The 13,586-nt window shown below is 47.3% G+C and overlaps 1 protein-coding gene across 1 annotated transcript in view; it reads left to right on the top strand.

Moving 5' to 3' along the window:
• LOC142579436 (sushi, von Willebrand factor type A, EGF and pentraxin domain-containing protein 1-like) overlaps positions 1 to 13,586 on the top strand; it is an 87,703-nt gene that overhangs the window by 54,410 nt on the left and 19,707 nt on the right. The window contains exons 18-22 of the mRNA XM_075689600.1: positions 3,237 to 3,488; positions 6,560 to 6,714; positions 8,712 to 8,991; positions 11,099 to 11,363; positions 12,095 to 12,299. Of these exons, the coding sequence (XP_075545715.1) occupies positions 3,237 to 3,488; positions 6,560 to 6,714; positions 8,712 to 8,991; positions 11,099 to 11,363; positions 12,095 to 12,299 (1,157 nt within the window). The remainder of the gene's footprint in view (positions 1 to 3,236; positions 3,489 to 6,559; positions 6,715 to 8,711; positions 8,992 to 11,098; positions 11,364 to 12,094; positions 12,300 to 13,586) is intronic.

Genomic DNA, 13,586 nt, shown 5'->3' with positions numbered 1-13,586 from the left:
AATAAAATTAGCTCGGCGCGAAAGGCAGATATGTGCTATTGTGACACTAGACATATCGAAACCCTACGACAGTGTAGAATACGTAATTTTATTGAATATATATTACGAATATTGCGAGATCTAGAGTTGCCAAGTTATCTTGTAAACTCGATATGTGAATTTTTAAATGGGAGGAAATTCTACTGCTCTTTAAGAGGCTTTTCTTCGAGCATACGTGATCAATCACGAGGTGTTCCTCAAGGTGCTGTCACTTCTCTAATATTATTTAGCGTTCTGATGAGTTCCATTCCTCGGCATGCAGATGTACAAACATATGCATACGCAGACGATATTGCCTTCTATACATCAGGCAGTGATATTCACATCCCTATATCATCGAGTACAGGCTATCTCTGTGCCATATAAACCTGCTTAAACAAGGTTCACCTTTCACTTAACGTGAGAAAATGCTCGATATTGGTTTTCCTTCTTAATAATCTCATTAACATATCACTATCCTAGCATCTCGAGACTGTACCTCAGGTGGTGTCGGTAAAGTACTTAGGTGTAGTCTGTGACGGTTTCCTGAGTTGGCTTGACCAGATTGGCCATATGGTTAAAGAAGGAGTGAGAGCAGTTGGCATGCTACGTAAGTTGTGCAACAGTCGGTCAGGGACGCGGATAGACCCACTAATAATGATATATAAAATGTATGTGCGGCCAATTTTAGAATTTGGATGTGTACTATTTTCTGGTGGACCAGCTTATAAATTACACCCCCTTGTTCAGACCGAGCGAGAAGCCCTGCGATTGAGCTGCAGATTACCAAAATTTGTGGGTAATAACGTATTACATCAAGAACTCAGGTTTCCCTCAATATTGTGCGGATTTCGGTTGCTGACGGTGCAAACATTCTTAAGTATGTTCGCATCCCCCTATTAGAAGATTGCAAAATTGTCATTTCACAGCTTGCATTATTTTTCGGAGTACACTGGTCCCGGTTTCATACACCACTGGTGGCCTTTGCACAAACATTGATTAACCTCTTGAATGCACTTATTTGGGGGGGTGCCACCTATTTGTGATGTGCGAGAGAGTCTACAAATCATCTATGACAACATATACCCAAACAATGCAAGATTTCTCTTTCACAATGTATTAAATGGACTATTTCAAGATCATTTATTGAGTTTAGGTATAGATACGGTCATTGCAAAGGACCACTCACCGTGTGGAGAAAAATTTGGAATTGGCATTTTCGCTCCTGCTCTCGACTGCTCATTCTCAATTAGGATTCCGGGCTACTTATCCATATTTCTGGCTGAATTTCTAGCTGTAGTGTTAGCCTTACGTAAACTAAATTCATCAGTATCGACAGTAGCCATAATAACGGATTCTTTATCGTTATGTACATCGCTCACAACAAATAGTGGCACTAACCTTATATGTACACTTCATTTTCTAGTGCCTGCCCAGATAGATTTATTTAGATTACTTTGGGTGGAGAGACCTGAGCGACACCTGCGGCTGCGAGGAGACGATTCAACACCTCCTATGTGACTGTCCCCGTTACGCAGTGCGAAGAAAAGTGCTCGTGACCGCTCTCGCAAAACTGGACAATCGCCCCTTTACAGAGGAAAAAGCTCTAGGACATTGGTCCAGACGGGCTTCGGCACTCAAGGCCTTAAGGGCTCTGTTGAAGTTTTTAAGGAACTGCGAATTGTGCGACCGCCTTTGAACGTTGTAGCGCGTAGTTTCGCGTTACTGTGTGAATTTTCTCTTTCTTTCCATTTTTTTTCCTCTTCTTCTTTCTCCTTTTATTCCCTTTACCCCTTTCCCCAGCACAGGGTAGCCAGCGGGTACTTACACTGGCTAACCTCCCTGTCTTTCCTCTCCTTTGTCTCCTCCTCCTCCTCCTTTGGGTGCCTGGTCATAGGGGATTATAGATGAATGAAATGGCTGACGACCCCGCGAGAGCGGCCCTCAATGGCCCTGTACTATCATTACTTCGGGCATCAGCTTACCTAACTATTACTAGATTCTGGAGATATGCAATTGCTGTAGTCTTTGTGAACTCAGCGATGACAAATTTTTCTGAATATCGACACCTCACATTCCCTTGGCACGAAAATTCCTTTCGCACCAGAAAAACTGAAGTAATTTTTACCCGGTTACGCTGCCGAGTACCATTGTTAAACTTTTATCCACAAGACTGATCTGGCACGCTCTCCTCTGTGCCCATTCTGTGCAGTAGAATATACAATAAATCATTTTTTCTTACTTTGCCGCCGTTCTTCTTTAAGGAAAACATTTTAGAACCGACGTTCACGCAATTTGGTTCAAAATTTTCCATTTTATATATTTTTTGTCTCGGAGCCTCCTCCCTTGAAAACTACCACAGGCATGTCTGCTCAGCCGTGGAACTCATAGTTGTTTCAAGACAATTCTGTTAAGTTCTTCATACATTATCTTTATCCGTTTCCACGTGATATTTTTACTTGTTTTTGTAATACCAACATCCTCCTAATACCATCCAAATCTTGGCCAATCCCTCGCAGTGGGTACGCGCCATCGAAGAAGGACATCCTAATCTATCCTATGCTATCCTATTATATTGATAAGTCCAGTGAATATGTTTCTGTACAATCATTATGATTAGACAATCTTTTTTTCAAATGCACCTCACCCGTAACAGAACGTATACATGAAGGGACTTGCGTGTACTCTTTTACTACAAATTATGGGCCACCACCCTGTGGGTACTGGACAATGTTTTCTGTGCTGGTGCCCGTAAGGAGATCCTTTGTGTGCTTGTGTATGTATACAGTGCTTGTAGATATTTTTTTCTTTCTATGTCCTTTTTTTATGGATGCTTGAACAACAAATTTGGGATTGTGGAATAGCCGTATTTAATTCGACCTACCTTCCCAACTTTCCACACACACACACACACACACACACACACACACACACACACACACACACACACACACACACACACACACACACACACACACACACACACACACACACACACACACACACACACACACACACACACACACACACACACACACACACACACACACACACACACACACACACAAAAAAAAAGCGAACGACTACCAGAAATAGACACTAAAACCGCGTTCAACGTGCGGAGGAGCTCTCTTACGAAAGCACACAACGTGGGCGTTGTCCATAAGCCCGTTCACAATGACCCTGCTCTTGCTGACCAACTGCGTTCAACCCTCCAGCGCTCAGCTACTGCAGCGAGATGCAGCCGTGCGCCAACGGGTCGACGTGCGTGGACGAAGCGAACGGATTCCGGTGCGTGTGCCCCGAGGGGCTGCGCGGACCGCGCTGCGAGCAGGACGTGGACGACTGCGAGCCGGGACTGTGCCTGAACGGCGGCACGTGCGTGGACGGCTTCAACGCGTTCAGCTGCCTCTGCCCTTCCGGCTACGCGGGCACTGCGTGTGAGATCAACGTCGACGACTGCGCCTCAGGTGAGATCCCGTGCAGCTGCGCGCACCCACTGCCGCACCCACTGCCACTCGAAGGGTAGGAACAGCTAGCACCCTTTGGGGCTTATCGTGTCCCCGAACGATAATCGTCATTTGTCTCGCGGGTCTTTTAATTCATTATGTAACGTTGCGCGCTTGGTACTTCCAGATCGCAAACGGCCTACGGCTTATCAGCGTGACATAGCATTCTCGATGGGAAAGGAGAGAACGCGCAGAGTTTTAACAGCGATGCTATTTAAACTGGTGGTTAGGCCGGCGAACGTGCGCAGCAAAACCTCGCTGAGCGATGACGTCAACGCGCGCGCCAGCACCGCTCCGCCCCGTAGCTTTGCCTCGCCACGTCGTACGGAGGCCGCGCATGCGCAGATGCGGACATAAGCCGTGACCTCACCACTGGGGTATAAAAGCAGCTCCGCTCCGCCGCCGCGCCGACAGAACAGCCGGGTCTCCAGCGGAGAGAGATATGAGGGGAAAGAAACAGAGCCTCACTCCCGAAGAAGAACAAGTGCGGCGCGAAAGTCACCGCGGCGCTACTCGAGAACGGATGCGACGACTTCGGTCCAATCCCGAATATCGCGCCGGTGGTGCGGCGGCGAAACGTCAGCGAGTTGCAGGAGATGCGGAGTTACGAGCTCGCGTTACCGAGTAAAAGCGTGCATGCAACCAGATGGGTCGACAAAACGATCCGGGCCTGCGAGCCATGGAGAACTTTCAGCGGCGAAATCGGAAATCCATTGGAGGTGCCGACAGACGGTTTTCCCGCGAGTTTCGAAGCAGTGAGTTTGGCCACAGTTGCCGAGTTTGTGGCTGAGATTCTGTGTAGTGCCATCGGACGACGAAAGAAATGACTGGTACTGAAAATAAAACAACACATTGTACATACTTTAATGACCGAGTGTACATCTTGGGGAGGGGGGTGCTAACGACGACTCCACGCAGAAAACTTGACCAAGTCTTCAAGAATAACCACGCATAAACGCAGCCGAACTAAGGATAACCTAGGTGGGGCCGCCAACTTCGCTGTTTGCCCAGTCTTCGCACCACTAGTGCGAAGCTGCCCCAAATTTTTTTATAACAAAACTCAAGTAAGACCGACGATGAATATTGCTGTGGAGCAAAGATACGACCAGAAGGTATAAACTGTTTCATAAAGTGTACACTAAATATTTTGACGTTCCTGCGACTGCACCAAAAGTGCTCGGTTTGGTCGACGCGCTCATTCTTAACGGGTAAGATCAAATCGATAACGCCGGCAAATGAAGTCATATTCTTGTGCGACATGTTGTGGCAAGAATTTATAGCAGCAGGTACGACAGACGGCACTATATCTGCACTAAATAAACTGGCCTCTATAAAGCTGAATTAGACGCACAGTATGACAGCCTCTAGAAGTACGAATACTTGACACGCACTATAGCGCGTGTAGTATGAAGGAAATGGAGCAATGGCAGGAACATATCGGCGTAGCTAGTTGGTCCGGATTTATGATTAAAATTTGCTGCGCCACTATACGAAGACTGAGGAAGTAGACAACGCACACACAGCGCTTTGGGTCACCTGTCTCTGTCTTCGTCAAATTGCACATCACATTTTAATCGTGAAGTAGCCGGAAGCACATGCTTCCAACCTCTCCATACATGATCCCCTTTAATTTATATCTATTTCTAGCTCAAAAAAAGTTCAAGCGAAGCTTTTGACCTTTAGTGTGACTCAGAACCCCCCTAAAGCTTACTTCTCGGTTCAGTATTGTTTCTATCAACTAACTTTTCTTACCGCATTATTGTTGTCTTTCGCTTAATACATACGCGAAGAACAATACTGCAACCCGCCGTGGTTGCTCAGTCGCTATGGTGTTGGGCTGCTGAGCACCAGGTCGCGGGATCGAATCCCGGCCACGGCGGCCGCATTTCGATGGGGGCGAAATGCGAAAACACCCGTGTGCTTAGATTTAGTTGCACGTTAAAGAACCCCGGGCGGTCAAAATTTCCGGAGTCCTCCACTACGGCGTGCCTCATAATCAGAAAGTGGTTTTGGCACGTAAAACCCCAAATATTATTATTAACAATACTGCAGGCGTCACGCGACGCTTACTCTATTTACTTTACGTGCACTCTCCGACTCATATGTAGCACATGTCCGATCGTGTGCCCAAATGCTTGAACATGTTGGGCTGTGTGCCCAGGAAAAAGCAAGAGATAGTTGATTGGAAGGAAAGCTTGAAAGTCATCCTGGTGCGTCTAGCTTTGGCCCGCTATTCACAGCCTTGGCAACGGACGAGGGAGAGGGGGAGAATGGCGGCGATGTGTTGGAGGCGAGATTCATTCCTTAAAATACCGCGTCCCTACCACACTGACGTAATTGGCACAAGGCATCGTTGGATAACGTTAAAGCGTTTTGCACATATGGCGACGCGCCAAAGATTGCAGGCATGTGCTGTGATCAGTGATCAACACCTTGCTAGGAAAGATACTTACAATTACGTTTTCAGAGAGTCACGTTCGAAAAAAGAACACTTTTGGAAAGGCCGTTAGTACGTTCTACCGTATTGAAAGAGATACAACTCAGTGTTTGTGCATAGCTAAGGACTTATTGCTCAGCGCTAAGTATCGAGAGTGCACTCAAAATGAGGCTTCATTTATCGGCAAGTGTCCGAGACAATTAATTGAGTCAATTAGGGTACATTAATCATGCCGATTGATTATTGGCGTTTGCTGAATCTGCTGAAATTCGAGACAAATTATCGTCGAAGTATCACTAACCTTCGCGGTGGGTGTCAGAACATTTTTTCTGCAAATTTTTGTTCTGTCAATATGAGTCGCCGAATGTTTGATTATGCTTGTGTCCTTTGCCCAAGTGATGCAGGTCCCTTCCGCCGGCCGAAATTTATAGCCGCAAGTCAGTTTCTGTAATCACTTCAAAGAAATAGAACTTCATTTAACGTATGTCAACTTGTGCAAGCAACCGCTCGAGGTTGAGCCATGCTTCGATATGCTGCGGCTGGCGGCAAACACGGCGAATTCAGTGAGTTGTTTGACTTCGTACTGGAATTACAGCGCCCTGTTTCAACGGCGCAACCTGCATTGACGGCATCGACACGTTTGCCTGCAAGTGCGCTAAGGGTTTCACGGGCAAGCTCTGCGACGCGACGTTCCACGACTGCACCACGAAACCATGTCGCAACGGAGGCTCGTGCTTCGAGAGTGTCACGGTAAGTGGAAGCAGAGGAGTGACTTATTCGTCCGCCGCCGCGCTACAACTACAGTGAAGGCCACAGTGAGCAAAAATGACAATGAACATTGAATTCGTTTTCAATGCAACAATTAATCGCGGTGTGCGGATTCGAATTCCTAACGTGCTAATATACAAGGGGTCCCAACTGTCATGTGCCAAGATATAAACATATGCAAATGCCATGTATCTGGACAGAACCAGGGTAACCTTGTTTGACGTCGCTTGGAGATACTCAGATTATTTTTTTTTGCATTCCGCCTAATAACGTATTTAGTCTTTATTAATTATTCAACGTCTCAGATATCATAATTCGATGAAAACGTGTCAATGAAAAAACTGTATCGCGACGTGAAAAACTCCCGATACAGCTTTCTATTGCCCAACAGATGCTACATAAAAGTGCTTTTGCAAGCATGGAAGAAGCTCGCGAATACACGCAAAGTGCCTCGAGCGGCCAGTCCCGTGACAATTGCTGTAGACGACGACGCCCGCTGATGTCACGCGGACTGTCTTCAGTCTTGTACGCCTTGCATGCCAGATGACGCGTTGTAAATACCCTGTAAATATATTTTAAACCTCTCTTCTCCCCGTTACCATATGTTGCCTTCTTTGCTCCTGTGCAGTGAGTGACCATCCTATAGTTACTGTACTGTCCTTTCAGAGCTGGTGCCCGTAAATGAGACAATCTTTGTGTGCTTGTGTTCGTGGTGTGTATCGTATTTTTCAAAGCGAAGCTTTTCTTTGCGAACCTCGCCGGTTCAGCGTGACCGTGAGTGCTGCGGCCTGGCTGTTGTCTTGCCGAATAGGCCAACCAATCACAGCGGAGTACGCTCGCCGCACTCGCGGCTGGGTTCTTTGCACCACCACCAGATGGAGCTCGCGTCCGCGCATCCGTGGGAGAGGCGGCGGCATTGCATTCACGTCTCCGCAATGCCTGAATATAGCCTTCCGTGTCACTTTATGCGCACATTCTATAGACACAAACTCGGGTTTTGACTCTTTATGCACCCACACGAAGCTTCGCTGTATATAGATTCCAACTCGTTCGATCTGCTGAATTATTTATATTCTGTTCTTTATTACCTTTTTTATTGTTGCTTGAATAACGAATTTGGGATTTCGGTATCGCCGAAGGAAGGCTCTTACGTAGCCTACCTTCCCAAGCTTGCACATATAAATAAGAAAAAAAAAAGAAAGCACCAGGCAATGGTATGCTTAAGGCAACTATGGAATTTACGTATTGAAGAATTGCTACAGCTACACACACACACACACACACACACACACACACACACACACACACACACACACACACACACACACACACACACACACACACACACACACACACACACACACACACACACACACACACACACACACGCACACACACACACACACACACACACACACACACACACATATATATAAGAGAGAGAGAGAGAGATGATGAAAATAGTCGTGTACAAGACGAAGCAGCGTTGTGTCTCGTCTCGTCTCGTTCTCGGCTCTGCCCTCGTCTGCAAGCGCTGTATGCGTGCACTTGCAATGTCCAGCTAAAATGCAAATAAATGTGAAATTTCATTAGGCATTCCCAGGGACCAGATGCAGCTGCACAGGTAGACGCCATGGCGCTCTTTGGCCACACCTGACCCTTGCGCCATTAAACACCAAACATCATCATCATCAGGTAGACGCTTACGTGGTCACATAGGCACACGTGCATTGCATGCCGCAATGAAATCACAGCGAGCGACTCTTCTTTCTTTGTGAAGGCGCATTCGCGGCTTTCCCCGAAATGTGAGATGGATGCAGTTGGGAAGGGTGCACGAGTTTGCGGTTAAGTTGCCGGCTGACACGTAGTGTTCAGCTTTTCTAATGCGGCATAGATGACGAGCATTCAGTGAGCTGTCAAAAGTAATGAACACGTTTGTGGGCGTTCAGTCAACCCACCTGCCTCCTTTCTTCTCGCAGGGATTTCGATGCTGCTGTCCGAAAGGATACCGCGGCAGGACTTGCGAGCTAGCGGAACACGCTTGCTTGCCCAACCCGTGCGAGAACAACAGCACCTGCACGAAGAAAGGCGACTCGTTCCAGTGCGCATGCGCGCCGGGCTTCGCGGGCCGTCGCTGCGAGAGGAAGGTGGACAACTGCGCTTCGGCGCCGTGCCTCAATGGCGGCACGTGCGTAAACGGACCCGCCTCTTTCTCGTGCCGATGTCGCGGGCTGTACACGGGGGCCACTTGCGCGGAGGGTAAGAGAGAATACGTAAGAGAGAATACGGTCACTGGCTAGTCGCTCTACTTTACTAGCCATTTGCAGCGAAGCTGTTTATGGCTAGGGTTCCGGGGATTTTTTGTGTCCGTCAACAAGCCTGCGTGTGCAAAAACTCAGCTCCGGAATTCGATGTAAAATCGCTTCATTCTGTGCAAAAGCTTCTACGTATCATCACTTCGATATGCATCTTCAGTAGATTAGTTATCTATAGGCGCAATTTTCAAGATCACTAGACTCCCGGCCAAGTAGACAGTAATTAGATATTATATTTTTGCTTGCTTACGGGGGTACGAGCCATTCATTGTCTTACGTGACGGACATATTTCTCGTTGGGTAGGCACAGAAATGCTTACGCATTTATTAACAGAGGTTATACGGTAATGTACGTACGTACCTATCGTCACGACGACCACCGATCAGGGGAATAAATCTGTCCGTAGCTTAGTTCAAAATTCTGTGTCACCTCTGTGTCGTGTCCTGAACAGAGGCCGTATTCTGAAAGGATCACTTTTGGTGACACTATTGAACCCGCCGTGGTTGCTCAGTGGCTATGGTGTTGGGCTGCTGAGCACGAGGTCGCGGGATCGAATCCCGGCCACGGCGGCTGCATTTCGATGGGGGCGAAATGCGAAAACACCCGTGTGCTTAGATTTAGGTGCACGTTAAAGAACCCCAGGGGGTCAAAATTTCCGGAGTCCTCCACTACGGCGTGCCTCATAATCAGAAAGTGGTTTTGGCACGTAAAACCCCAAGTATTATTATTATTGCCTTGGCCACGCCTGCGCCATCGGCGTGCACTGATTGCCTGTTTTAGCAAAATCGGGTGAGCTGATTGGCTGGCTGAGCAGTATACGACATCCCATTTTGCTGAACCAGCGGATCAGCGCGCTCCTGACGGCGATAGTATCAGCGAAGTGGATCATTTCAGAGTTCGTCCCCAGCTTCGCTAGTCATGCACCTTCACAGAGTGGAATGGCTCATGTTTTTCTTTTGCCAGGCACGCGTTCCGCAGTGAAATCAGTAGTGCGTGATTTTATCAATCAATCAATCAATCAATCAATCAATCAATCAATCAATCAATCAATCAATCAATCAATCAATCAATCAATCAATCAACATTAACATCACAATCTTTACATCATCACAACATTAACAATCCATCTTTACATCATCACAACATTAACAATCAATCTTTACATCATCACAACATTAACAATCAATGTTTGCATCATCACAACATTAACAATCAATCTTTGCATCATCACAACATTAACAATCAATCTTTAGATCATCACAACATTAACAATCAATCTTTACATCATCACAACATTAACACTCAATCTTTACATCATCACAACATTGACAATCAAGCTTTACATCATCACAACATTAACAATCGGCCAATCTTAACATCTATTACCATTAAGGTGAAAACGAAGAGGAAGATTTCAAAGTTATGTTGGATGTGGCTTCAGTCAACGTCGCAGCGTCCATTTTACGCTGTGCGATGGTCGCACCGAGACATTGGTCGAAAAGTGGTAATGTCGTGAGGTCACCAACATAAAGTACATATTTCAACCATAACAATGGATACTCCGGCGCTAGGTGTCGTAAAGCCGAAAATACGTTTCAATACCCACAACTGTAACTTTCGGAAAGTGGGTTGTTGCTGAGTTCATTCAGGTCGGGGTCTTGCCCGCAATGACTTGTGTAGAAGCATCGAACTTGCGCCAACTTTCTGCAAAGTACATTGAAGTTCCATTTGTTATTTTCTGAGTAAGCCATACTGGCTCACTGAGGGAGAACACTGCTGTGGAACATCAATGCAGTTCGTGGAGGATTCTTGGGACGAGTATCCAGAAATGCTGCTACAGCGTTGGGATACATTCTAGATGATCTTGCACTGATCGGCTTGAACACCACAATTGCAACGGGGGCATGTAACGTTTATTTACGCGTTAATAGCTGAATTTCAGTCAGACAGCGATCACCGCTCAATCACCTTTCAATGAAAGAATGAATGTGCAATTACGAGCGAGGCGAACTGGCACAAACTTACTGATTAACGTTCTTGTCCCGTCCAGTTCTCTCGTCGCAGTTCACGCTGAACTTTCGGGATGCCTCCGTGCTGAACTACGCTGCGGTTCCCGTACAGCGCTACCTCCGCGCCCTGACGCTCTCCTTCCACATGAAGACGACTCAAACTAAGGGGCGCGGTACGGTGTTCTCGTACGCATTCGCCAACCTGCGCACCAAGCAAGTCCAGGACAACGCCTTCACCATCTCCGATCCCAACAAGCTGCTTCTTTACGTGTATGGCGAGAGCTACGATACCAAGGTGGTCGCAAAGTGAGCGACACTTCCGATTTGCTTAACTTTTGTTTGGCATTTGACATCTTGTTCTACCAGTATAAGACTGCCGGGGTTAGTGGGGCAGTCGCAGCTCCGTCGCTGCATAGGGCGGCGGCGTAATGCATTCTGTGCAGGGCTACCGGTGAGCAGAGCAAAGCATTAAGGAAACCGTTACGAGTGTATCGCGTAATGTCGAAGTATAGCTTCTAGGCGAAGTAGGTTTGAAAGCAGGTGACAAATAGTGTCGTGTAAAATGTAGGGCCAAATTCAGAAAACTTTTCGCTCCCCATGGCGGGGCCGTATTGTTTTAGAAGAAACGATATCAGGAATATTAGGATACAACAGGCGCATCAATCGTGAGTCGAAATCACGGCGGCACTGATGACAGGCAGTACCTGTTATGAATCACACGAAAAAGAAAATACACTGGCGAACACGTGGAAACAATGTGTTACAACGGCGCGCCGCCAATTCTGAGAGAGCATAGAGGCCTACATGAAGCAGTTGCACCTTTGCCTTTTTCTGTCCCAGTGCCACCGCCACTACCAAATTATATGCCTCTAGAAATAGTTTACGGTTAGCGAACTCAAGCTGTCACCTTCAAAATATTGAAAATGCCTAAGGGTTTCACCGTGCCCCTCAGTGCCATGCCACAAGACAGATATCAGTGAACAAATCTGCGTGGTAGTATATTGATTACTTACATGTGTCGTGTCGCCGACTCGCAGCGACGGCCATTGGCACCACTGCGTGGTTACTTGGCAGAGCGCGGACGGTCAGTGGATCTTTTACTGGGACCAGCAAGAGAAGATGCGTAACTACAGGGCTACCGGCGAGGTCGTCTTCCCTGGAATGCTCGTGGTGGGACAGGACCAGGACGACGTGGGAACGGCTTTTAGCGGCGTCGAGGCCTACTCCGGACATGTGGCCGAGGTGCGTACCATGCTTGGCGAAGATGTCAACGCCTGGGAGCAGCTGGTTTGAAAGAGAACAAGCAAATTAGAGAGACAGAGAGATGAAGGTGGCCTGGCCTTTGGGCTTATGGCAGAGGGAGGCACTGCAAACGCAAAGTAAGCATATCTATGCAGGACTCAGTTGGTGGAATGAACTAGTATGCCTGTGTTCGAAAATAATGAGTCATACTAACCTTGGTCCGCCGTGGTATAGCGTACTCGACCCGGTTATCAAAGTGGACACGTGATTGCGCCTCTTTCCCCCTAAAAGCGGTGGACGTTCTGTAGAAGGCCTGAGCTTTATTTATTAGTTATCTTCTTTTTCGATGCGCGGCGCCGCAACCTGTATCCACCACCCCAAAGCTGCTCACACACAAGAGCAATTTGTCGTGGCGCGTCAGCTGACGTGAACAGTTATTTCTTTGAACAAACTGAGCTCGGAGACGCTGATTTGCCACCTTCCAACGGGAAATCTTCTGAATCTTATAAGCAGTGCTTCAAGGCCGCTAAGTTTACGTCGCTGAAATTGCGTGGAATTGGTGCCTGGTGTCAAGGAACTCGGCCACCATTATGCTGATAGAGGACCTGATAAAGGTTGTAGGGGCTGCCAGTTCATTCGGGTATTTATTGTTCGGCAACCTCTTGCCGCTTAGGATGCCCGAGCCACACATGCCGGAGCACCGGCACCGCTTGTACCCTCATCAAGAAGCGCAGCGAACTAAAGCGTTATTAACTTGCGCGTATTATCACGCTGGCTTGGTACGACAACTGGAAGGGCTCCGGTATTTATTTGCACAGTCTGGAACAGTAATTACAATTGCAGTTACCGCTAAATCTTTCGTGATTTGAAGGGACACCACTGTCAGCTGTTGGCCGCCGTAGGCTTTAGTAACTTATATGCAAAAGAATAGCTCACACACTCCTGAAACCACAGGGCAGATTTCTGGATATTATCGAAATCTTTCCCTGGCGCTATTCACGCTTAACGACCGGCGCCATGCCTTCCGTTAAGCCCTGAGCAGGCTGGGCTACCGAGCTTTATAGGGGCTACTGAGAGTCTGGATTCACCCGTACATCAACAGGAACAGTGTTGCAGTGTTTGCGTGCAGCGGACTTGAGTGCTTAACGAAAGAGACGGTTTGTCTTTAGTGCGATGCAATATACTACCTTTTCTCTCTTTCTTTCTTTTGTTTCCCCATTACACTTTCCGCATAATAGGTAGCCGATAGAATTACGTCTAGCCAACCTACCTGCCTTTTATTCTTTA

The sequence above is a fragment of the Dermacentor variabilis genome, chromosome 4 (assembly GCF_050947875.1).
Source record: "Dermacentor variabilis isolate Ectoservices chromosome 4, ASM5094787v1, whole genome shotgun sequence".
NCBI lineage: Eukaryota > Metazoa > Arthropoda > Arachnida > Ixodida > Ixodidae > Dermacentor > Dermacentor variabilis.
This window is presented reverse-complemented; position numbering and strand designations above follow the sequence as displayed.